This window comes from Drosophila ficusphila, unplaced genomic scaffold (genome assembly GCF_018152265.1).
Source record: "Drosophila ficusphila isolate 14025-0441.05 unplaced genomic scaffold, ASM1815226v1 contig_791, whole genome shotgun sequence".
NCBI lineage: Eukaryota > Metazoa > Arthropoda > Insecta > Diptera > Drosophilidae > Drosophila > Drosophila ficusphila.
The window spans coordinates 810,553-838,367 of record NW_025064737.1 but is presented as its reverse complement, the minus strand read 5'-3'; the positions used below and the strand labels follow the sequence as shown (position 1 = coordinate 838,367).

The 27,815-nt window shown below is 41.9% G+C and overlaps 1 protein-coding gene and 1 pseudogene across 1 annotated transcript; both read left to right on the top strand.

Annotated features, from left to right (window-relative positions):
• Positions 1-5,258: 5,258 nt before the first annotated feature.
• LOC108098272 lies at positions 5,259-6,775 on the top strand (annotated as a pseudogene).
• On the top strand, positions 5,302-27,815 carry LOC108098567 (putative epidermal cell surface receptor). Its single transcript, XM_017201586.1, is given in 11 exon segments — positions 5,302-5,421; positions 6,785-7,239; positions 17,236-18,587; positions 21,876-22,164; positions 22,384-23,016; positions 23,088-23,339; positions 23,718-24,797; positions 25,466-25,644; positions 25,646-26,492; positions 26,920-27,144; positions 27,205-27,815. Coding segments are annotated over 10 exon segments (5,229 nt in total). The 5' UTR covers positions 5,302-5,421; positions 6,785-6,875; the 3' UTR covers positions 27,213-27,815.

Below are 27,815 nucleotides of genomic sequence, written 5' to 3'. Positions count from 1 at the left end.
TCATTCTACATGTGTTTCTTGGCATCTTTCTGCGTTTTCAATTTGTGTTTTGCTGCCTTAAAGTTTCGCCTTCGTGAGTTTTTATTGCTCTCGAGATTCACAATCTCTCGTTCGGCCGGTCATTCTAAATGGTTTATTAATTTTTATGGCCCATGATTCGATGACTTTGAAGTGGGCCAGCATATATCAAATCCGCGACTGAAGCCCACATCATTTCAATGTTTGTATAACCATTTAATAATAATTAATTATATTATAAAGAGGCAAACCGTTTCGTAAACAATTAGGCGTTAAATTCAATGTTTGCCCTCGGACACGTTGGTCAAAAGCGATTGAAAAATTCCCATCTAATGAGTCACTTATAGCACTCGGCAAGTTCCACGTAATTCTCTACGACAACAAAATAATAAACAGTTCATATAGTATTATAATAAACAGTACATATGTATAATATCCGGAGCCGGCTCGAAGTTCATAAAAAGGTAATTTGGTTTTTCTCGAACACACGTTTTTGGTGACGTTTCCAACTCGCCTTTCGAAGGTCGATTAACAGCTTTTTTGCAACCGAATCACATGAGCCGAAATTTGATTCACATTTTCGCATTTTGTATGCAGTCCGTCGACTTTGTCACAACAGCCTTGAGCTCCATTCAATTTGCATGAGAGAGTTCCAAAAAAAACAACAATAACCGATAAATTGTTGCATAAATCGCGGCCGGCTTCCTGTGTGAAAAACTTTCACAAGACATTTGCCAAAAGGCAGAAATTTATTATAATTATTATTGAGCTGGGTGTCATGTTATACATGCATCAATTTAATGGCTTTTGCTACGCCGAAAGACAGTGATTGCCAAAGTCAAACGATCGTGAGAAGATCTGCCAGCTGAAGTCATGGTCATGGTCAGGTGCTACTGACTGACTGGCCAATGTGTCAACGACTCTAAGATTACTTCTCGTTAAAAGCTTATACATTTCAACGTTTAAGTAATAACTCCAACATTTGATTTATGTGTTACAGAAACTCACTAATTTTGCGGGGAAGCTGACTTAAAATACTTAACTTAATTGGTTATCAATTGTATGTGAGCTGTTATTACTAAACTAGTTAGCAGGTATATTTAACACTAATTGTGTTTCACATTACAATTAACCTATTGAATATTTAGAAATAGTAGCATTTTAAATTAACAGTCAAAACAATAATTATTGCTTCCAAGCTATTAAAAAATTGTAGAATTTGGAATATAAAACAAAAATTTAGGCGCATAAGCTACTAAGCTTACCCCAAATTTCAATTTATGATATTTAAACAAAAGAAGCAAGTTGCTCATAAAACTTTTAAAGGGGAACCGAAGGCCAAAACAATAAATTCACTGTCGCAAAGTATTCCCAGGGCAAGACTTTGAGTCACAATCCGAATATTCAAAGAAATTCTTAAAAGCCAAGTTAAATCCCGCCAGAGAAGATTATGCAGCACATATGATGTCATGTCTTCGAAATGAAGTTTCGGTTATTTTTCGAGCGCGAGCTTGGGTTTTGTTTTCTGGTTGTTTATCAGTATATCTGGGTATCGGTTCGGCAGGCGCAGCGGCCTTTTTGAACGCATTTCATTAGCGGCTATATGTATATTTATGTGCAGGCTTTGGGTATATTATATGGCTATATGGATATATGGCTTGTCTGAGCGGTGTCTGCATTCACAACCGGTGTGGCTGTCTTCGCACCGGCTCGCCTTTTGTTTGTTTTGTACGTGTATTAAATATACTATACTATATAGTCGTAAGTGTGCCCATATATATCTCTCCTTGGGCCTCAACGACGGGTCTGCATTTAAATGCATTTCGTGTATATATATTACGCGCTGCATGTGCATGTGGATTTGCTTTACTTTTACTTTCATATGCAACTGGTTGCTGGTTGCTGGCTGCCCCAATGGGGAAGTGCTGGCCGAGTGTGGGCTTTGTTTCTCTCAGTGTGTGCGTTGTTTTTGTCGCAGTCTCCGGCTGCAATGAAAACTGTTTGCAAAGTGATTGTCAATCATTTTTGGTGGCATGTCGCTTAACCGCTTTGACAATAAACAGCAGCGGCCCCAGCAACAACACCACAATGGCAGCTGCTACACATTTTTTTTTTGGGTTCGGGCCACGTTCGTTGGCCATATGATTTGTAATTGTGTTGGCTCAATTGAATCGCTTAAGTGTTTATATATTGCGAAATGTAGTGGAGAAACCCCAAACAAAATTAATTCAGTACAAATTAACAGCAGAAAACACTTTTAGTTTATCAGAACTTCACCTTCGCAATTCTTATTTAAATACTTTTCCATTGGAAAAATAAATTCGATTTAATAACCCTTATTAATGACTGAATCGCGATACGGATCTGCACACCGTTTGAATAAATAAATTTGGTGCTCATAAACCACTTATACCTTGCTTATTTATCGCCCTCCCTACCTTGATTTATTTGACTTTAATCATCCAATAATAAACAATCAAATTAAGACCAAACAAAGAAACCCAAAAACCAAGACAAAATTATTGACGTAATATTTGGCTTCGGTGCAAAGCAAATTGGTTAAATGCTTTTAGTGAACAAATAAGGAAAACTAAGCCAATTTAAAGCGCACCGACTTAGTTTCTTTTATTTCGGTCTCGATGGCTTTTGAAACAGACTCGAATCGAGATTAACTTGAATGAGATTTCAGCTGGTTTCATGGCCTTAGTTTGGCCAACTCTCTTTTAGTTTTATCATGAAATTTTCATGTGTAACACAAATGAAGACATTACCAACAAAAAAAAAAATGCCAGTGGAAAAGCGAACTGCGAAAACTTGGCCCCTCTCATATAACCATGCGATGGCATCCGAAAACTTCATTTTTCGCGTTTTTATATAATGTGGAAATGGCTTTCGGATTTGATTTGGCTTTTTCGCTAATTTCGAATTTAATTTCGAGTTTCTATGTAGATTGTACTCTTAATTAAGCCAATTATTATTGAACAACTTTCGCCGCTCTGCGTCTCCTATCGCGTTGCATGCGATTGGGTAAAACAGATCACACAAGTATCAGGTTTACCGCTCCAATGATGAGGGGAAGTGGGTGCTTATGCTTGTGGCCCTTTGTAATAGGAAATTGACAATCAGTTAGTGTACTTCCCCTTGAAACTCTTAAATTTTACGAAGCACTATCAAGTTAATGCTTGTTAAAAATCAACTAGGTCTAAGTCACCCTAAATCTTTTAGGGGTAATGTTGTTAAACATTTATTTTATTACATTTTTAAACATTTTTTTCAACAAATACGCCGAGTATTTAAAAAAAGTAAAGAATTATTGTTAATCCCATTATTTAAAAAATGACATCATAAAGTAATAAAGTAATAATTTATTATTAATATCTGTTTTTATATTTTTTTTACCCATACAAAAAAGCATTTACACAAAGTAAAGTAATCACTTCAAACCAGGTTTTTTTCTCTTTTATTGTTTCTTCTTTTTTTACGAACCTTAAAAACTGCTACATACAAACACTGAGATCATAAAGTATATTTGCATTGTTATTAATATCTGTATTTTAATTTTGAACAAACACCCCGTTCTAAACATAAAAAAGTAAAGAGTTCATTTCAGATTCCATTTTCTCTTTTATAGTTTTTATTTTTTTTTACGAACTCTAAAAACTGCAACATTCAAAAACTGAGTTCATAAGGTAAATTTTGCATTATTATTATTATCTGCTGTTGTATTTTATTTTTTGGCTGCAGCAGCGCCTCAATGACAGTGCGATAAGCCTATGAAAAAGTGTAAAAACAAAGGGAGACAATGCAACTTTGTTGGCGGTGTTTGTGCAACACCATAAAGCGTATTTCTGCGTTATTGTTATTTGTTTGCATTTTAAAATATGCAACCACAAGAGCAGCCACAATAAGAAAAACCCTGTACACATTTGATTCTTTTTGACGTCTGCAAGTTGAGCTGAGTTGGATTTGATTTGAGTTGTGCGAGTTCTTTGAACACACATTTCCTTCGACTGAATGACTGACTGACTGACTTGTTGGCCAACTAATGCCATTGATGTGTGCTGACGGTTTCTGGGTGCGTCTCCGATCCGGAGTTTTTGGATTGATATTTGCATCGATGGCATTTGATGGCGGTGGATCAGTGAATTATTATTTCGGGGAGCAGCGCTGCTATTGAGGCCTTGTGAATTTTGAATATGTGGGCTCACTGATTCGAATTGGAATTTCCTGCATCTATCTGGTTTTACTTTGTATTCTCGTTCGCATCTTGAATACTATATTAAACGATTTGCAACGTGTTGTGCTAATCTTGAATTCTTAATCATCGATTTCTCAATGATTTTTGAATGACTTTTTAATACAAATTATGTTAATCGGAGCAATATTTTTAATTAAGGCAAACAATCGAAGAGAGTCAGTTTTATTTATTTTATTTTTTTTTTTAATAAGAATTTCTTGAATATATCATAAAGTTATTTGTAATGTATTCTTTTATATTTATTGAAATCTCTCATGTCAATATACCCATTTGAAAGATACAGTTTTCATCACTTTTTCGGGAGGGCATTGAATTCCATTTATGGTATAATCAGACTAAAGGTTATGAGGTAAGAAGAGATAAATCTGTTAATACTGCTGTGACCCCAGCATCCCTGACTCATGGGCGCTTTGCCCCAACGGAGATGCATGGGCACTAATCCCAGTCGACTTCTTGGCTCTTTCAGCGGCCCAAACAAAGAAGTAGAAGAAGAAAGAAACCGAAGCCAAAGCCGAAAACGTGGGCGTAATAGGAACAATGAATGCCAACTCGCCTGTCTTGGTTGGGTTTTTCAATGGGATTGAGTTTTTCGCCAGCCAATTGGACAGTTCAAATAGTTCGCTGAGTTCACTTGTCAGGGAATTGACTGTTGCAGTTGCCTTGCCAAAAATCAGAGTCGAGTCTTGTGTATGCATCACGGCCGTTGTCTTTCGGTTCCGACGGTTCCTCACCTACACCCACACCCACACCAGCACTCACACCCATACACTCGCGAACAGCCTAGACACACCTGAGTGTGGGTGAGAGCGAGCATTCAACCAGAGGCAGTGGCATTATGGTATTATGTATTGCCGCTCTCTCACCTGTTGAGTCCAGCTGACGGGGAAGAGAAAGAGAGTGAACACACTTGGCCGGAGAGAGAAAGAGGAGAGAGAGGAAACCAGTTACCTGTTGCCCGCCTGCAGACCGTGGTGAGTTGGCAATGCTTCCAGCCAAGATCCATGCCGCCGGAGAGATCAGTCGGTGGTCGTGTTTCAAACGGAGCGGTTGGCCGAAAGCGATCGCAGTGTTGTTAACCGAAAAATCATACCCCGCGCTGCCCGCTAACGTGGCCAGATAAAAAGATACTACCTTTTTCTCGCCGGGTTGGTGCTAATCTTCGATTTAAGTGTGTCTGTGTGCGAGTGTGCGTGTGTTTTACGCAAATCTTCGCTTTCCTATTGAACAAACACGAGATCTGGAAGTGAAATATTCGTTCAACAAGAAAGAGAACCACGAGCGAAAACATTCCATTGAAAATACCAGAAACAAGTTTTCTCCCTCCAACTCCGAATGGCTGGTTCGATGTTTGCTTTCTGCCATTTGCCATTTCTACATAAAAGGAGTGAGAGTGAAATGTGAAATGTCAGTGCAAATAGCCACCAACTTTTACAATGACATCACACTGGCTGAAACCAATATTAAGTTCGCCAACAAAGTAGAATAAACAGAACCGCCTTCCAGCTAACTTGGCCAAAAAGGCTTTGGAGCGCATTCTGCGATCTGCAGCCGTTTGCAGTTGCAGTTTCTGCTGCCGCCGTGGGGAACCGGTTCAAATATTTTCGCTATCGCAATTTGGGTCTAAGGTTTTTGTTGCCGCTGTCGTTGCATTATAGCGAATTGCATGAGCATCGACTGACTGCCTTGCATACACAAAGTATATCTTTTTCCTAGAGCCCAATTTGTTGCCTTTGTTTTTGGTACGCTGGCTTATTTGCCTAGTTTCTTGTCTGAATGGTGAGAAGTAGACACTCCGTCAGTGGAGGCCCCAAAAATGAAATATATTTATGAGCCGCTGTGTGTGTAGGTTTTCGAGTTGTAAATCTAAATCAAGTATGCTAACTAGGATTTCCATATCGTAAATCTCCACAGTTTTCTAAACGATATACAAGAAACACATTTACATTTCTGTAAAACAAAAGACTTGGGAAACAAACTTGGCATTGAAGGAGCTTATACTTTCACATCAAAGTAGCAAATTATGTAAGAAATATGTAACTCTTTAGAAAATTAGAAAGAAAATTAGCTTACACATTCGCAAAAAGCAGCAGGACGTTTAGTGAGAAATAAGTACAAATTACCTTCCATAAATCACAAAGCTTCCCCTACTTTCGAACTGACATATAAGATAGTTAGGTTATTCGCTTAGTGACCCAACAAATCACTGAACAAATCGGCAGGCAAAATATAGACACTTGACACTTGAGAGATCGTTATTCAACCGACTTTCAACGGAAATGACAGCATTTGGGGTTACCAAACCAAACTGAACCGAACTGAACCAATGACAAATCACAGAAACCGCTGCCAACAAATGTCGTGTGAACTTAAATAACCGCAAAAGAAAATCCCGAAACCTAAAAGAGAAAACTAAATAATAACTAGTGAACACAAACGTCGGTAATGAGTTATCGGGACCTTTTCAAAGATTTAAACGTACATGTAATTTATTTAATTCCATATTCATAGAAGATTACTATAAATTAACAATAACAAGTGCAAACGTGTGAGAAAAAATCGAAGAGGAGGAAAAACCGAAAAGCGGAGGAAATTAACCAAAATGCAAACGTGTAGAAGAAGAAAAGCCTCCGGCGACCCGGCCACGATCATGTGGAGTAGAATGTGGCTGGTTGCTCTCTGCGGATTACTGCTGCTTGCCATTCAAATTGAGCGAGCGGCGTCTGCGCCTGCAGGCGAGGATGCCCCTGCCACAACGCTGCCACCTCTGGATGCCACAACCGATGCCCCAGACTCTGCTGCAGTTGCCACAACAACACCAGCAACGCCAGAAACACCAGCAACAATTGCCGTAGAACAAAGCAGCACCATCGGCAGCTCAGCCATCGAAACAGCGGATGGTTCAACGACTTCCACGACGACAACAACAACTGAGGCGGCCAACAAATCGAATGCGGCCGAAACTGGTGAGTCTCGAATGCCGGGCCAAGAGCCATGGAAATTATAGATGCCGCTTAAACGCGACGACGCTCGACTAGATGAGCCATCTCATTCCGATCTCCGATCTCCGGCCAGACACTTTAATCCCGCCTTAGCCTTAGCGCTCTGAGCCGCAATCAAATCTCGTTCTCTGAGCCCCCAATTAACGCCGCGCCGGTGCGTGACTTCTGGTCCGCCCTTTTTACCCATTTCGTTTCGATCTGTAAGCCATTTCTCCATAATTATTTTCCGATTCGGTTAAATGGAGCGAACAAGAGAAATTTTTGGCCTACTAATGGGTGGAAGAATTTTGGGAGCTATGAAGTGGTTTCCTGTTGAATTACTTAGTTAATTGTGCGGTTCATCAAAGTGAAAATTGTAGAGCCTCTAGGTAAATCTAAGAAACAGCTTCCTCAGGGGAAAATACTAGAACATTTGAATAAAATAAAATTATATTTTCCAACTAATTCTGATTTCTGAATTTGAAATACCTAATTACTAAATCTAAGAAACAGCTTTCTTGGGGAAAAAATGTTCGAATTTTTAACCAATAAATTGAGTTTTTCCAACTTAAATTATATAATAATTTGAATAGCAAATAAAAGTGTGGTTTTTCTAATAAATAAAGTCAATTTTAAAATAAATTTGTATTGAAAATACATTCGCGAAAGTTTTGTTATTTATTTAACCAGAACATTCTAACACGTTTCGGTTCATCCTAGATAGAAAGATGAACTTTCATTCACGTATCTCCTCAGTGAACTTATTTAGTGCAAAAGTGAAAGGTTGCATTGTTCGGTGTTTTGTCAGAGCCAATAAAGTTTTTAAAAATTGGGTTTCCAGATTAATTGTCGAGTTCTTGGCTGTGTAGCTTGGATGTTGTTTTAGGTTTAATGCCAGTTGCACATTAAACTCTTCTCGTGGCAAGCCCGCTCGTAAAAACTTCAATTGGCTTTTCATTGTTTTGATACTTTTCCATCTTGTTTTATTGATGACTCGATAAAATGCGGCCTAGACGGGCCACACACAGTTCAGATCAATTCAGCTTGGGCTGTTGTTATGGAAAAGGGGAACGTATTGTTGTAAAGGGGACTGGCCTTTTCTGGTTGCTCTAAATGCCACGGGGAAGTTAATGAGATTTAACAGCAAACATTGGGTTGATGGCAGGGTAAGCCTTCACAAATTACCCAATTTAAATGCAAAGCAGCCAACTGTCATGACTCATGCCCTTAACCTACGTACCAAAGTACTGCCAACATTGGTGAGCTTCGGGTAATTTTGGGAGCCGACATTTGAACGCCAACATGGAATGTCTTTTCGCGGGGATAATTATAAAAGTATGTAGACAGCAAATTAGCTAAAGGAAGATAAATGGCAATTAGTCATTGACACATTTGATTAATGAAACACCTACAATCTTTGTGAAGAAACCGCACCTGATTAGATTGGAAACTGAGTGTGAGGCAATCTTATGGTTTACTAGGCTGCAAGTGGGTAGATAGCGTATTGGGGTTTTAGATTATATAATTAAAACAAATACATATATTTACAAATCAGTTATTGGGTAAGACTTTGGCCAGTTGACTAACTGGTTTTGTGTTATAGTTACAGCCACTGAAACAACTACTCAAACTAGCTATAAACTGTCAATTGATTTACAAATACAGAAATACAACCTAGATTTTAGCAAGAAATTATATTCAATATCATTTATAGCCTGGTGTTTTCGGAATCTCCCGCTATTACCGGCCTTTTTTACAGCAAGGTAGTTAACTTGTTTTGTGGAAAGCCCCAAACCGAAAGAAACTTTGAACGTAAATTGTTTACAAGCCGAGGCAAAATATGCAACAAACTAACACTAATGAGTTGGAAAATTGCACACCACAGCTGGCTGCAGTTGTACTTGAATGTCGAGTACATAAATCATTTATGTTAATTTTCCGTTTTGCGGTGCCATTTGAGTGCTAAATTATGGCCTTGATACGGCGAGGGTAGAGTTAAAAAACTGCAGAAAAAATCCTATTGAGCAATTTTCAATGCGTTGGCATTGCAAGTCAGGGACTGCACTCAAAAAGGCTTGCCAAAAATAAATAAATATATTTTTAGGTATACACGAGGTCTTTTTTTCACAATTGTAAGTACCACGAAATTTATAAAATTCAATAACGTGAATAAAGTCCGAAGTAACGACCTCAATTAACAGACCAACTTGTCTTCGGTTCGCTTTCTTCAAGGGAAAATGTACAGCATAAAAAAAAAACATTAAACAAAATGAAAAGTGCTGAGTGACCTGCTATTGTGTGGACTTGCTGGTTGTTTATTATTTTTACAAATCATAGCAAAGTGAAATTTACATATTTCTGTCACGATTATCGTGAATTTTGGTACTGAAAACGATCTGCATGGGAAGCTGATGGTGTTTCGGATAACAGGTCGATATTTTTGCCAAAAGATGTTAAGTTTTGCTTAATGGAATATACCCAAGTCAGAGTTTGTGGCCTAAGTCTTTTGTTTGCTTCGCCCATGTGAGCTTCTTCTTGTTTGTTTATATGGCTGTTGTTTTTCTGTTTCTTATTTATTCGCCCGCGTAACTGAGAAATTCAACAGAAATAAGCAGGCAGACAAGACTTTTGTTTTCTCGAACGGTTCAAGGATACGGATTTCATCAGAGTGTGAGAAATATTTTTGTGTGCAGGAGGGTGTGGCAATCCAGTGCGTGATTTCTGATTTCCGACTCGAAAAGCTGTACCTTTCGCTCTGGGGTTCATGCTCGATTAGCTGGCGAATTTCATCCGACCGCTATAATGAACCGATAAGTAAAAGTAGCTTAAAAAGGCTTTTCAACGGGCCAGCTGAAAAATACGTTAAGTGTTATGTGTGGAGTGACAAATACAACAACTCGCCGCGATTGTTAATTGTCGGCCGTTAGCCGGCGGGCGTTTTGTTGCTGGCATTGCTATTATTATGGTTTTGTACATTGACACTCAACACAGCATCCATCGAGCTTAAAAAGTTGGCTAGTTGGTAAGTTGGCGAGAGGGACGCGTGAAAGTGCAGACAGAGACAATTAACATTTTGCCCGTAAATATAGCTTCGGAGATGCCTCGAACTCAAGTGTCGAAAACATCACTTTTGGGCTTTGAACTTCGAGTGGGTTTTCCACGCCGGATTTGTGGGCTTTCTCCACCGCCACGCAAAAGCAAACACCTTGCATCCAGCCTCCCATTGAAGAGAACCAAACGGGTTAGGCAGGTGAAAACCCGGCCTGGGTCTGAACTCAATCCTATTTGTGTCAGGGGCGCAAATCAAAATACAGGCAAAAATTCACCTCAATTACAACTCGTTCGAAATATGCATTAAGCAATGGCTTTAATTCCACTCCGAGTATCCGAGTATCATGCAATTCCCTCCCCGGTCTAGACATGCGTTGGCTGGCTTGCATTTTTTCAATTAGATAATTTTCCACGTATCTTTTTCTCACATATGTATGTGTGTGTGAATGTGTGTGTGTTGGGAAAAATGTAGCACAGAAAGGCAGTGTGCGGCTAATTAATGCATTTTAATTGCGAATACTTAGTGGCCAAGTGAGTGTGCTGAGTGTGCTGGGGCAATTATTTGTGCCATTGAACGGTGCAGAGAGCGAGAGAACGTGGACAGGAAGTTTCAGCTTAGAGCGGGAGCCACATTTAAAAGAATGGAAATTAAAGTAATTACAAGTTATGAATAAGTTCTACTGTTATCCGCGCTATTAAGTTAGCCAAGGCGGTTCAAAGCCATTATCCAATTGGAGTCAGCACAAAAAAATGGATTAATGAATCTCAGTATTGCATACTACTTGGTAATCCATCATCTTTATATATAATACATCTTTAATGACTTTAATTTTTTTTTTTAAGTCTAAGTTGTACGTGACACCTTGCTAATCCTATAATCAATCAATTGGTCTATCAACCTTTTCTTTTCAGACTATGAACTAAAAAAGAACAAAAAGAAAATTAAGATTAGGCTTGTACTTGTGAATTGTTTTTATTTATATATATCGTCATAAATACATTCTGTTAATTGTCGGATACCTCTCAACATTGTTTGTGAATTTGCTTCAACAATTCAGGTTATTGCTAGACCGCAAATTCTACCAATTAATACACATCATCTTGTGGCTCGAGCCATTCGATTGACCTTCAATTCCAACGCACTTTGGCACCAGTTACAATTCAGCCAGCCAGTTGTACAATAACCAAGCACATGGCGGGGCTCCATTCGAATCCAAACTCCACTTCCAATTCGATTTCATGGCCGGCCAAGCAACTCGCATTCACTTGGCTAAAAGTGTGTGGTGTCATTCCATCGAGATCAGATACAGATACAGATACAACTAGAGCTGCAACTACACCAGCTTAGCTAAGTGGCGTTGTGTTTAGTCATATTGTTGTTTATATTTCAGCCAGAGGTCTTTGTCTCGGCTCCTTCAGCTCGAACTTTAAATGGACAATGACACGCGCTCTTAGTGGTTGTATTTGAAACTTGTTTTGTTTTAGTATGAGGTGCACCTCCTCATCCTCCCCCTCCAAATGCCTCCTCTTCTTAGCGGGTCAAACTGCATTTTTGTTGTTGCTGGATGCACATGAACTTTCCAGTTGAAAAAGGTCAGCCGCGGGTTGGGAAATAATTTTGCTTTATTGCCGAACAGTTTTACTCGTCTTCCCCTTTTCGCTTCCTAATGATATTGTAGTTTTTACGGAGTTTTACCCTATCGGAGATGCTCTTACATACCTGACTGCCTGCCGGTCATTTGTTTCTGAATTTCTATTCTTTCTATCTTGTTTTTGGATTCCCTATCTGCGGTCTAAGTACATTTTTATGTCATTAGCCAGATAGAAAGGCTGATAAAAGTCAAGAACCATTTGGGTAGAGGCCAGTTCAGATAACTGCAATCGAGATAAATTTATGACAATGCTGTGTACTTTTTTCATTTTCTTTATTATCACAGTAGAAACCATAGGTTTCTACAATAATCCGGAAATAAATCATTCTTAAAATTATCACATTAAGGTCTTTCTTTCAAATAATGGTTTCTATATCACCGTACAATTTCAATTCAACACGCCCGGCATTGAAAGTTAACACTTCGTTTCACAAATTTACATACTCGTCTTTTGTGAATTATCATCTTTATGGACAAAGGCCCGCCAATTTCATTAACATCAGCGAATTTCTAAAACAAATACAATAGGAAACCTCCAAGCGATGGGCTTAATTAAAACCGAAATATAATCAAAATTAACACCCGAAAAGAAGCGAATGTATCCGAATGCAGGCTACAGCGTAGATTGCGTAATCGAATTCGAATTTGTTTATCATTCGACACTAAAACCGGACCACAGCCAACAGCTGCATAATACGGTTATATACTCGAATCTACGGCCATATGCGTATTTTGGATTCATGACACACTCTGAGGCATGACCGTTACACCGCCCAAAACCCAAAATGGTAAAAGCTTTCCCCGCCCTCTCTCTCTTTCCCTTCGATCGCTACTGACTGTTTTATTTTGTTGACACTTTTTGCGCATTACAAAACTCGGCCAACAGAATGGTAAAAGGGGGAGGGCGGGATACAGAGGGGATCAAAAGCGTGGGCATGGTCATTAGGTTGGGTTCATTTCGAAGCACTCCTTCCGGTTCGCCACGTTCAGTGCTTACAGTACACTACGCGGCAAGAATATAGATGCGGAAGTTAGAAAAAATGTGCAGATGGGAAAGAATGGAAAAATAATGGATGGTTTCATGTTTAGGGATTATTATTAATTTATTTATATCATAAGTTGTACTTGATTAAAATAGTTCCTTAAAATATCACAATGAAAGATAATATTTTTGTGTATTGCATTTTTATCTTAATAATCTGATCTTTATAATAATCAAATAATTATAATGATTAAAAAAGGAAATTCGTTACTAAATCGTTTTTAAACAAATTATTTAAGCTCAAACCCTTTTCCCGTCGCATTTAACCGACATTTGCAACCATTATCAACTCCAGATCGATGGTTATCTTTTCCCCCGAAGAACGACCAGTATCCCACCTAACAAAGACATCCGGTTGGCATGCAACGCTCCATGGCAGCTTGTCAATTCTAAGCACATCACTTATGGCCTCCCCCTTGCCGCATGGCCCCCTTCCACAACCCCTGCCCCAAATGCCATCACTATCACCATCTCCAACTCCCCTGAACAACTGTCTGTTCATTTGTTTGTTTGCCGGAGCCGCAGAACGTGCGGCGACTTAGAAAAACCGCAAATGAGTTTGAACTACCGGACAGCAGTTTTGCATTTCTGCATAAGTGGCTTGTCCTCGGGTGATTGTTTGCGGTGCTGATGGCGGTTAGCATTCGCTGTCGCTTGCATATGTATCATAATCAGGCTAGCTGACCGTTGAGTCATAATAAACAATGCTAAGCCAAAAGCCCAGAAAGACTTTGAGGCGAAGGAGCAAAAACAGATGCAGAAACTCAAGTTCGTTGTCTGAGTCTTTCGAATGCAGTCGCAGAAGTTGGGGATAAAAACACAGGGAAAAAACTTGCATAACGGAAAGAAAGACCACCAAACGAGTGCTATCTCTCCAGCCTGTTCCACTCGGATATATACATATATATATGTTTATATATATAAAGGTATCTGTTCATACATAAATTAAAGAAGCCTGGACTCGCTTAACGAGTGCCAGTGAAAAATGAAAATCAATGACAGTAAAAGACAAATTGTGCGCCAAGTAAAAACAGACAAAACAGGCGGAGTGGGAGCACCGCCGAGACCCTCGAAGAGTTCGCATATTATAAACGACTAACCGTGACAGCACCGAGAGCCAAGTCCCAAGAACCAAGAGCCGAGATTCGAGAGCCAAGAACTGAGGGCCAAGCACTGCAATGGCAACGGCAGAGGCAACCCTAGCTGAAGCTCGAGATGGAGCTGGCTAGCTGGAGGCTGCCTGCAGCAGCATAACGAACTAAAATTCAAGGTTCATGTCAGTAACCCTAAGCTCCAGTCCCCAGTCCCAGTCCGACACAACAATAAAAGCAACAGCTAAAACATAAAACACACACATAAAGATGTTCTCTCTATATAGAAATCGGCTAGGGCCTCTTTCTCCCATTCAGTCTGTGGCCTAACGAACTGAACAGACCGCTGCGCTGCTAGGTTGCATACCCTTAATTTTAAGGAGGATATATATTTTTATCTAAAAGGGTACACTTTTTGTTACAGGAAGAGCGGAAATTGGAGTACCTCACTTCAAATATTTGACAGCTGGCATTTTGTTTTACTGACACAAGTTGATATATTACAGTATTAAATCATATTCGGTGTTCCTGAATTTTAGCGGGTACTGTGCTACTAAATATTGTTTGAAATTGTAACATTCAATTTTAATAGGCTAATCGATAGTGAGAAATTGGCTTTGGATATTTTTTTTTTAATAGGCAATTATTCAATCAGCCTAGTGATCTACGGTTTTGTAATTGATTTCGAAATTGAGCTTATCGAATTCACATAACAATTTTGTTTATTTTTTTTTATTTAGCTAATAAAAAAAATTAATTTGTAGGACTTTGCTGAATCAATTTGTTTTTCCTACAAAATCAATCGGTTAGTAGACTTAGTTTCAATGACGCTATCAGTTTTTAACTTAAAAGGGTATTTTAATTTCGTAGTTTTACCTTCCAGTAAGAATTTTTAGCGCTAAATTGGCGTTCATTGCATGCCGACTCCGACTGTCTTTGACTGTCTGACTGACTGACTGACGGACTGACTGCCTGAAAGCGTCGAGTACCAAAGTAAATTTTATTTGAGTTCTCTTCTCTTATTGGAGCGTCGACAACTGTTGCGTCTGCATCGTCTGGAATCGGGGAAAGGGAAAAGGGTCTGGGGCTTAGGGACCCGAGATCCGGGAACGCTTAAATGCCTATTACCACGCATGCATGACAGTCGCACTCCCCTCTCCCCTCCTCCACCCCTTCCACCCACACTTCAGGTAGGCCTGTCTAGGAGGAGGAGGACCTGACTGGGTAAATGCCGTCCCCATGGGGTCGCATTTTACTCCACTCCGCTCCCCCTACCCCCTTTCCCCTCCGAATTCTCTATCATGAGTCAGTGGTGCACATGTGAGGGTTATTTACCATTCCAACTGGATGATCGAGTGCTCAAGTCCGTTGAAAATTGCAGCTGAACCATTTTAAAGTTATTACCGGAATGGAAATGGAAATTTTTGGAATTCTTTAACTGGCAGGGCAATCAAACATAATTATGTATGTCCCAGCTAAATGATTATTGATTGACTAATTTACGAAATCACAACTTACTATTGAAATAAGTATTCTCTTGAGGTTTCCCACCAATTTAGCCTTTGTAAAACTCGACTTACCTTTTCTTTGCCATTTCCCATTGAAGTGCAGTCATTAGCGATCAAGTTCCAAGTTCAAGTTCCCATTAGTGAATTAACTTTTAATTGAATGTTCCTGTGAATAGCGAGCAGAAGCCATCTTGTATCTCTTGGCCATCCACGGGCAAGTCAAGTGTTTTGTGTCCGTTTTATAATACAAAACTTAAAGACCCCTTGCTAAGGTCGTCATTTATTTATGACATGAGTTTGCGCCCCGAAACCATGCCCGAAAACAAAAGTAATTATATAAGAGAGGCCAAGCGAAAGAGAGAAAAGAAAATCACAAAGAACAACAAGCTGTTGGGTTCGTTGGGGCCCACAAAAGAGCTTTACAAGCCAACCAACTCGGAATCTGAAAAAGAAGCAGGAAAAGCGAAGAGAAACAAGAATTATATCATAAAAGATGGGGCCTGGCTGATATTTTGGCCGGGTCTTCCGAGAATGGACCGACCTACGGACGATGATGATTCAGCAGGCAGAAGTCGCAGGCAGACGGAGCTTAATGAATACCTTGCCGATTTTGAGGAATTGATGCTGCGGCAAAAAAAAAAAACTAAAAAACGGAGCCGAAAACAGAAATTACGTTTCAATGATGGCGTTGCCAATGCGAACAGCCAACTGCGGATGGCCAAGATGATGATGGTGAGACGCGTGAGATATTTCCAATACGATTTACGTGGTTTCCGCTAGAATTGCGAAAGAATTCCGTCCGCCAGTTACCGTAAATGTGGGACAAAGCCTTATAGTTTGTTTACCCCAAAGGTGACTCAAAAAATATTGGCGACTGAACGGATTCCGAAGGAATATGATTTTTCTCTGATTATCTTCATCTATATGTGTACCAAAATAAATTGAAAATGAAATGTAGATTTTGTAATTTATTTATGGTATTTATCACTGCAAGCAATTACTCTGCCTGTAAACTTGGCAAAACAAACATAACAACTTTATCTATATCATTGTAGATAACTATTTTATATGTGTCGGAAGGAGCTGTAAAAAGCCAAGTAACTTAAATAATTGCCATGTTTCACTACTTTAACGGGCTATCTATCAATGTCGTACAGATTATGGTAATTAAAATGCATTTAATTGCTTCCGTAGCTTGAACTTGACCAAAAAGAGGTATTAATCTCGAAATAATTTCAGGTGAAAGCATAATAGATTCGCTAAGGAAGTTTAACAGTATTTAATATAAATGTTTTAATATTGTATTTCTACCTAGTGATTGAGGGACTTTTTTACATTTTGTCTATATGAACAAACTAATTAATTAGTTTAATCTTATAATTCAGGGGGCTGTCTTGTTTTATTAATATTTAAAGTTAACAAACTTGTCTGTAAGCTAAGTTCTTTTTCTTTATGCGAGAAAATCCCAGTAAACAATTTCCCATGTCAGGGTTGGTTTTAATATTAAAAAAAAAATTTTAATCTATCCAAGAATTTTGAAGTTACCCCTTTCAATAATTATAAAATATAATGCATATACGTACAAATAATAAAAATAATTTAAATTACTAATAATCTTTCGCTTTTTAATATTTCAGATTTCACCACAACACTGCCAATTCCGAGCAGTCTTCCGGAGTCGACCAGCATGCGTTCGACGAGCATCGAACCCATCACCTCCACGGAGCCGACGACCACGCCCCGCCAGGAGACCGAGGAGAGATCAGGGGACCACCAGCAGGTGTTCTCCATCACGGAGCCGGACCAGAGCCACATCCAGCACATTCCGCTGCGGGACGAGCACGCGGAGAGCAGCGGCAGCGATGATGCCACCACCGAGATGCTGAGGGAGCGGGAGCAGCACGAGCAGGATCAGCAGAACGAGCTCAACCAGATCTCCAACGAGCAGGACGACGTGGTCAAGGATCTCAACAACTTCCGGCATCCGGCCACCTTAATCACCGCCAGCAACAGCAACAGCAACAGCGAGGAGAACGGCGAAAACGAAAGTGACAAACGGGTCGAGACAACAACTTCGGCGGCAGCAACAACAACAACAACGACTGCGGCAACAACCACTGTGGCAACAGGTACACTGGCAACAGGTACGCCGGCAGCAACTTCCAACAGTTCGACTGAGTCCGCAGTTCAAAGCGATCGCGAAGAAGATCCCTATCATGTGCACATACTGTCCGAGAATCATGATCGCCTGGCCGAACACGAAGATTATCAAATGCTCTCGACCAGCACCGAGGAATCGGTGTCCACCACTACTGCAAGCACCACTACAAGCACCACCACCACAGAGTCGGGAATTGTGGCTGGTATTGTTGTCAGCCAGGAGAACAAGGCGACCGCTGAGCCAGAGCCATCAACTGCAACCGAGTCGTCATCAACATCCACATCCACAACAACCACTGCAACAGCAGCAACCACTGCAGCAGCAACTCCAACCACATCGCGAGCACGCGCCATGCATATGAATGAGCCAGAAAATGAAGCGGCCACCACAATAATGCCGGACAGCGAGTCGGCGGCGGGGCCAGTGATTAACATTGTTGAAGGACAACACATGCTGCAGGAGGAACAGGAGCAGGAGCAGGAGGAGAAGGAGAAGGAGGCGAGCAGCTCCACCACCGAAGCCCCGACCACCACCACCACCGAGCCATCGCCATTCGTGGCTTTTGCCGGCGAGGGAAGATCGGCGGGTGGCGGTGACGATGTGGAGCTCTTCCTGCACCACAATGGCAGTACCCACGAGCAGATCATGGACCTCAGTGATGTTAGCATGGACGGCGACCAGAACGAGAGCAGCAGCAGCAGCACCACCACCACCACCACCACGAGCACCACTGCCCAGCCGGAAACGGAAATGCCGAAAATCGTGGAAATCACCGCCAGCGGAGATACCATGCAACGCGAGTGTTTGGCCGACAGTAAAAGCTATAAGGTTGGTATTATTATCTTGGAATTTTTATGAAATAAGTTAATGCTATTTCATTGGTTATTAAAACCTAATTTTCTTGATTTTACAAATGTTTTTCCTTTTACAAGATATATTAGATAGCTTATTGTTATCAAAATGATTATTAAAAAATTAGGGTATACATTTAAATACATTTATGATACTTAATATTTAAGTTACATACTTTTTTTAACACCTCACTACAAAGTGCAGTTCAATTAAAATATAACTAATTGTTAAGGAATCTATCATCTGTACGGATAACCAATCAATCAACGAAGATAAAAAATTGGAATTTCTTTTTAAGTCTTTTAATTGTTTGACTTTTGCAACCGGCTGCTGCCAAAGATCTTGTTTCTGTTTCCCGTTTTATTTTATTAATTTATCAAACCAAAAGACAGCCATCATAACTCAAATTCAAACTTTGCATAAATCAAGTTCGCTACAATGATAGTCCTTATGACAAGCATGATAAAATCAAAATAGAATAAAAGTCGGATGCCCGCAAAGGAGAGAAAGCGGCGGCCAACGCCTCCATTTTCCTGTCTGCCTGCCCACTTCCTGGCACGCAACTCCAATTTGCCTTGTCGTCACCTGGATTGCATAATGGCAGCCAGTTTGGTGCTCATAATGGAACCGGTCACAGCCAGGCCAGCATCCAACTTCCAGCATCCATCGCAGCTGCTCGCTGCAGTCCAAAAAAAAAAATAAATAAATAATACCGACGAAATATTTTTCGGTGAGCTTTTCCCGGCTGCTGCTCGCCCAAGCAGCAATTATGCAAATATTTGCGCACCTTAAATATTAACAGAAAAAGTGCACGAAAAAGGCGAGCTGGGGAAGAAAATTCCAAGAAATTGCTGGGCTGTGATTGATGTTGACATCGCCTTTGTGGTTTAACAGCAACTTTAACAATCGGCAAAAGCCCAACCCAATCTCCCAATCGCGATTCCTAAATTCCAGCAATCATCGTAACAGCGCGACAATTGCCGGCGTTTTAGATAAGTCATCAGACAAATATATATATAAATTAGAATGATTCGCTCGAACAGGGAAAACGGTGTCGCCTTATCATTCAGGTAATTAACTGCCACCGGGCCATTTGAATTTCAATAAATTGCTGCACGCCTTTGTGCGTCTCTTCGAGTGTGACGTGTTCATCAAACATTGCACTCGGTCTCTCCGTCTCTCGGCCTCTCGAATAATGGCGCCCAGTCATGTAAGCTCCACGCTGGCCATATCTTGGCCTGCATCGGGTGTTTATATATATTCCCGATCGGTGGCTGTGGCCGGAGCAACGCCTGCAGCTGCCACTACTTACTGACCAACCCATTTTCTGCAACGATGCCCCAATCTTGGTGTTGATTTTGTTTTAATTAAACGAACGTTGGGCTTTTCTTTCATAAATACTCTAAAAGTGCAGCTGAATTAGTGTGCTATTTCATTTTTTCTGTACCTAAATTAAGATTTGAAGTATTTGTGGTGCATGACCTATTTCATTTTCCAGACTAGAACAATTTTTAAATAAATTGCTATTTTGTTATTGCAATACAATTAGTTGATTTGGAGCTTGAGGTCCATCACCATTCCTCAAAAAAGTTAAGAAAGATTTTTTGACATAAGATTATAATATTAGCTCTGTTTTTTTAATGTAAATAATTTCAACAATTTAGTGGCACTTCACACTTAACAAGTCTTATCAATTTAAAGAGCATTAACACTTCGTTGTTGTACTTTCCTCATCTTTTATTTATATCGTTTTTTCTTAATCTTTTAAATTGTTTGTGTTGTAGTTTTCATAATCGAGTTTGCGGTCCGCTTCGATATGAAATAATTTTTGCTTTCACTTTTAATGAATTGTTGTCGGCGGCCGATCGGCCCTCCCCCTTCCATCGTCTCCTTCCTTTTATAAATTGCCATCGATCGGCGGACACGTGCAACATGCCAAGCCGCATGCCGCAAATGTTTTCCAAGTGAGCAGCCAAATAGCTAAGAAAATAATCAAATAAATTGCCCAGTTTACCAAGTTTTTTATCGGTTTTCCTTTTCAGTAGTTTATTGTGCCAAAGTGGGCGTTTTTGGGGCGTTTGGCTTGCTATTTTTATGGACGCCAAGGCTCAAAAGTTCACAAGAACTGTGCTCATTAGGTGTCATTAATGGAAGAGGAGGGGTTGCGGGGAATTATGGCCCCCGACAGACGGTCATTAAAAGCTTGCTGGCCATAACAAAGGGGCGTGAATTCTTACACCTGAGAACCTCATAAACGCTTCGGAAAAGTCTGCTAAACTTTAAGCTAGTAGCTAATTAAAAGAACAAACTGCGGACAAAAGGTTTTTTCCACTTGAACAAAAGACTGAGGCAACGAACTTGCGTGGGCTTCGTCGAAATCTGGCATATTTGGTTATTGGAGCACCACGCACAGAGCAGGAAATCTCATCCCTGATTGCCTTCAGTCAACAAGGCGGATGATTGATGAGCCCACTCAACTCACTTGTTTAGTTAGCTGTGCAAATTGACGTAATTTCTGCGCAAATCGCTTTCACACAGCGAAGCGGAGGAAATGTGTTTTGACAAAAAATAAAAGTGGCTCAGTAGGTCGATCTTTGGTCATTACCGGTGTAAGCTGCGGTTATTCTTGGTAATCAAATTCATGACTATTGGTGTAATTTAAAGGTTTTGTTGAGTCAGTGAAAGTTGTTATTACTTATTGTAAAAGAATTGCAAAAGAGAAAGAGTGTAACTAAAGGTGAAATGGACATTTCTTAATCCTGTATCCCTAGCTTCTGAAGACGTATTCAAACAATTTACAAAATAATTAATAATTACATGATTAAATAAATTACAATAAAAGTTAATTAGGTCAATTTAAAGGTTATTACTTATAAGACTTTTAAAATACTTTTAACTTTGACAAAAAAAAAAGATTTATGACACATATTTGACTTAGTGAGGTTTTTATAATTTATAAGAAACAGTCATATTAAATAAATTAAATTTAAAGCAATATAGATATAAGAAAAAATATGCTAATTAAATATGTATAAAAATTCAACATTTTAAAGCTAAATGATCTCACATTAAAATACCCTAATTAGAGTTAATGCAGTTCATTAAAACGTGCATTTGTAAGACCTTTAAATTTACTTTAGGTCTTAGGTAAAGTTCAAATTAAAATTGATTTATGACACTTGTTTGACTTAGCGAGTCCCTCATAATGAGAAACTGTCTATAAATCCAAGAACGCGGACATTAATGCCCCACTAAAATTCACAGCACGGCGAGCTGATGGAGCGGGACTGCGACGAGCGGTGCACCTGCAACCGGGGCGACTGGATGTGCGAGCCGCGGTGCAAGGGATTGAGTTACCCGAGGGGCAGCCAGCGCAGCATGGCCAATCCCAACTGCCGGGAGAAGATGGTGCCCGAGGACGAGTGCTGTCGCGTGATGGAGTGCAGTGAGCCACTGCTGGAACCCACCGTGGTTGCCTCCGAGGGTGCCACTCCCTCCACCGAGCGAACCGAAGAATCTGCCGCTGCCACTCTTCCCCCAAATGAGGATGAAGGTGAGTTAGATTGGATTTGGGAGGCGGCAGCAGAGGAATGTGCTTTTTGTGGCTTTGCTGTAGTCGTAGCTTATACTGCATTCCCAATCATATCGATTTGGCTGATTCAGCTTTTTAACATTTGCCGTGTTCTCTGTGCCCTCCATAAACATGTCCCATCCACGCCGCTCACGCCCATCGCTCATTGCCACCACCCACCGCCCACCAACCACATTGCAGCCACGCCCAAGCCGCGCACCGATTGCCACTACATGGGCGGAGTCTACAAGTTCCGGGAGCGTCTGGAGATCGGTTGCGAGCAGATCTGCCACTGCGACGAAGGCGGCGTCATGGACTGCAGGCCAAGGTGCCCGGAACGCAATCACACGCGGCTGGATAAGTGCGTGTATGTGAAGGATCCCAAGGACGTGTGCTGCCAGCTGGAGCTGTGTGACGTCACCCTGGATGACCATGAACAGCAGCCAACGCCGCTGCAGAGCAACAACAACGAGGATCAGGGAGAGCCGAATCCCTTCGAGTTCCAGGAGCAGGCTCGCGATGCCGGAGGCGCCAAGCCCACGTGCACCTTCAAGGGTTCCCAGTACGAGGTGGGCCAGCAGTTCCGCGATGGCTGCGAGCAGCTCTGCCTGTGCAACGAGCAGGGCATCCACTGCGCCAAGCTGGAGTGCCCCTCGAACTTCGGCCTCGACGTCCAGGATCCGCACTGCATCCGCTGGGAGCCCGTACCGGCGGACTTCAAGCCCTCGCCGCCGAACTGCTGTCCGGAGAGCATGCGGTGCGTGGACAATGGCACCTGCAGCTACCAGGGCGTCCAGATCGAGAACTGGTCGCCGGTTCCCGCCAACCTGACAGGTAAGATCGTGGCTTGATCACCTCCACTTCCATTTCCATCATCCATTTCCCTCGTGGTTTCTTGCGGACAGGTTGCGATCAGCATTGCTACTGCGAGAACGGAAGGGTGGAGTGCCGAGCCGCCTGTCCACCGGTTCCGGCTCTTCCTCCGGCGGATCTACCCTGCCATCCGGCCTTGGCCCGCCTGCTGCCCATTCCCGATGACGAGTGCTGCAAGCACTGGACCTGCGCCACCCAGAACCCCAAAATAGGAGCCGCTGGTCAGGAGGAGGAGGAGGAGCAGGAGGGAGGCACCTCCACGCACTCCTCGATCCCCTCAAATGGTAAATAAACTTGCATGCCAGAGTAACCCTTCCTTTTCTTACCTCGCATGCTGTAATCAAGAAAGTACTTCCATCAAATCGCTTCATTCGATTGAGCTTTGTCATTCCAAAATCATTCTCAGTTCGATTTACTTGTTGTTAGTTTGTTTAAGTGATTTGTTGCGCTTTTGCTGGCTGTCTTATCTGAACTATCTTGCCGCCATTCCCATCACCTTTTATCGCGCTGACATGCTATTTAATTTCGTTTTACTTTGTTTTTATTTTCTACGCTCATCACAACCAATTTCAATATTGTTATTCACGCTATGCATTTTGTAAATAATCAAACAACAACCAATCAACCAACCAACCAACCATCCAACATGCAACCGATAACAGAAACCACAACAACAACGACAGCGACAACAACCACAGCGACGAGTTTAGCTAACAAAGTGCCTCAGATAAAAAAGGACGAGGAGAAGAAGTCACCGCCAAGTGGAGCCTTCTATCCCACCTTGGATGGCAAGCCACCCAAGTCGATTGGCGGTCTGGGGATCTTTGAGAAGCCGGAGAAACCCGAAAAGGGTCACAAGAAGGTGCAGCATCAGCAGCAGCAACATCAGCAGCAACAGCAGCAGCAGGAGCAGCAACACCAACACCAAAACGATGTTACATTCGATGGCGATCGGGCGGAGGAGCAGGAAGGTCCTTTGCCGCCGAACGGAGGATATGTGCCCTTCCAATTTGGACACCAGCATCCGCACCAGCAACATCTGGGCCCCTATGGCTTCTACAATCCCGTGAAGCCAGTTTACGAGGACTACAATCCGTATGAACCTTTCGATATCAACCCCAATGGCACACCGCAGGGTAAACCGCCGCCAGTGCCCACTAGTCAGTCCGATTTGTTCAATATACTGGGTGCCGATCAGCCAGGTCACCAGGGTCATCCTGGACACCCGGGTCACCAAGGACCTGCGATTCACAACGGACAAGCACAAAAGGACAATCACAATTTGGTGCCGCAAGTGCGAATCGAACAGATATTGCAACATCTGCAGCAAACTGTTCCAGGAGGACCTCCACCACCACCGCACCAGCAGCAACATCCGCAGCAGCAACACCCGCAGCAGCAACATTCGCAGCAGCAACATCAGCAACAGCAGCAACACCCTGGTCACTATGTGCCCATTGTGCACAGTGGAGTGCCACCGCCACCACCAGGACATGGAATCGCAATTGTCGACGGACAGACGGTGGCCTACGAGAGCTACCCGGTGATTCCGGGACTGGGTGTGCCGCCCCACCATCCGCAGCAGCATCCGCAACAGCATCCGCAGCAGACGACGCCGCAGCAGCACCGCCAGCCGACGATCCTGCCCAGCTCGAGCACCACCTCCGGACTCTCCACGCAGGCCAGCGAGCACAGCCTGCACCAGAACCAGGACAAGTTGGCCAAGCAGCAGCAGCAGTCAGGTTGAGCAAACTATTCTAGTCACCACCAACCACTCCCCTAGATCTCCTCTACTCGCTCAGCTATTCGGCAACAACAGAACACTGCGACAGGGCTCTACTGTACTAACTGAGACAACACCAACAACAAAAACAAAAACCAACAGCTGACACTCGCATGCCAAAACATTCACAACCCGCAGAAACACATCCATTTCGCACAAAAGATCATCCATCACTAACATGCTTGCAGCTAATCCGCAACTCAAGCGATTTCCAAACGAATCTATCTTGTTAACCAATATCAACAACAAATACTAACTGAAAGTTTAAGTTTAAGTTAGAGATGAGCATGGAGTAAAACCGTGGGATTATCATTGAAATATTTATCTTACTTAAAACCTAAATCTTTAAAAAGGAAATCTTCAAATTAAATTTTAGACCTTAGATTATAGTGTCGTATCTTCTTTTTCTTCTTTGATTTGATTTGGGAAAAGTTATATATATAAAGTTATACCTATTTAATGATTTTGTTATAAACTTCGATAACCTTTTGTATTAGGAGAAGTGTTTCCACACAAACTAAAGTCAATCTTAAATTCAATGATCCCCAATATTGCTCATCTCCCTTTTAAACCTTTTGAAATTATTAAGTTAACACAAGATCTCTCTCCCTCTTTTCCCCCAACTAGTTGCCAGCAACCTGCAGCCTGACATCGAAGTTCACACTTTGGAAGCCATCGATCCCCGGTCCATCCGCATTGTGTTCACTGTGCCGCAGGTCTATGTGAATCTCCATGGACGCGTGGAGCTGCGCTACTCGAACGGACCCGGAAACGATACCTCCACTTGGGAGCAGCAGATCTTCGCACCCCCCAGAGGACCTGATCGCCACCTCCCAGATGGAGTTCGACCTGCCCGGTCTGGAGCCAAACTCACTCTACAAGGTGAAGATCACCCTGATCCTCCGCGACCTCAACTCGCAGCCAACGAGCAGTGTGTACACGGTGAAGACTCCGGCCGAGAGGAGCATCACCCCACCGCCTCCGTTCACGGACTACAGGCCAGACTTCCAGGACATCTTCAAGAACGTCGACGATCCGGAACTGACGGTCAGCGAGACGAACGCCAGCTGGTTGCAGTTGACGTGGAAGAAGCTTAACGACGAGCAGATGGAGTACGTGGACGGAGTTCAGCTGCGCTACAAGGAGCTCACCGGCATGATCTACTCATCCTCGCCGCTGATCCACCGCACCCTGACCAGCTACACCATCCAGAACCTGCAGCCGGATACGGGCTACGAGATCGGACTCTACTACATCCCGTTGGCCGGACACGGAGCGGAATTGCGGGCGGGACACATGATCAAGGTGCGCACCGCCCAGAAGGTCGATGTGTACGGCTTCGATGTGACCGTCAACGTGACCAAGGTGAAGACCCAGAGCGTGGAGATCTCCTGGAACGGAGTGCCCTATCCGGAGGACAAGTTCGTGCACATCTACCGCGCCATCTACCAGAGCGACGCCGGCAAGGAGGACTCGAGCGTCTTCAAGGTGGCCAAGCGGGACAGCACCACCGGCACCCTGATCATGGATCTCAAGCCGGGCACCAAGTACCGCCTCTGGCTGGAGATGTACCTCACCAACGGCAACACCAAGAAGAGCAACGTGGTCAACTTCATCACGAAGCCAGGTGGTCCTTCCACTCCCGGAAAGACTGGTAAGTTGGACACAGTAACGATAGATTGGAGTTTTTAAGAAGCTATTTATTTTCAAGTCTTGCATTTCTTCGAAAGGATCTTACAGGGATTTAAGCTATTTGGTATAGGAAACATAGAGTTCCCCAATAACTTTTATCTGATTATAGTATAAATGTAGAAAAATTATATCTATCAATTTTTATATACTACATAGATTATATCATTGGCGTTTTCAATTCAGCTTTAACTTCAACCATTAATTTTGAAATTAATGGTTTACCTTCTTATTAAAATTGGCTTATAAAAATATTCAGTTCTTAAATTATAAAAATTGTATAAAATGGCTATTCAAAATATTAGATTTGAACTTCCATAACGATCCTTTACTTTTAGTTTCCCCTCCTATTTCATATATTGCAAACTAACTTGTTCTTCGGTTTTCATTAGGCAAACTGCTGACCGCGGGAACGGACCAACCCGTCGGCGATTACTACGGCCCCCTGGTGGTGGTCTCCGTAATCGCCGCCTTGGCCATCATGTCGACTCTGGCCCTGCTCCTGATCATCACCAGGAGGCGAGTGCATCAGACGGCGTCCATCACGCCGCCCCGAAAGAGCGACGCTGCCTACGATAACCCCTCCTACAAGGTGGAGATCCAGCAGGAGACTATGAGTAAGTACAACTACAGCCCTTTTTGAGAACTCAATATTCTAATGATTCTGAACCTCTTAGATCTGTAACTGACTCGCGATGCCCTCCAAACAACTAGTTTAAAGACAGATTTTTGTAAATAATGAAGGAAACAGAAACGGAAGAAAAACTCAGTGTCAGTAAAAAGTATAAGTGAAAATCTTGAATCAATCGGATTAAATCGGATGGAGAGCCGGCGCAAGATCAAAAAATTTGTTCAATTCGGTAATGGCCGCCATGTTGTATGTAGTGGTTAAGTAATCTAAAACACACATCTTTTGTTAAACAATTTGTGACTTGTGTATATAGAGAGAGAGTGAGACAGAAGGAGACACCCTATGGAAGAACTAATTGAAGAAAGCTCCACAACTAGAATTGGCCTCGCTGGGCGCATTAATTCTTCTAGCGATTTCGAAATGCATACGAGTTTAGTTAGTTTAACTTGTAAATTTTAGCTTTACACTTATCGTAATTAAGGGGCGCATCAGAAATTCAAGCTTTTATAACAGAAGCAGCCACAACAACAACGGCAATATTTGGCTCAACGGTGCGTTCAATTACCAGTCCATAAATATTTAAATTAGCTTGTAAAACGTACAGAGATATGCATATGTATGTGTGTATGGATAAATAAAGAAAACCATAAACAATAA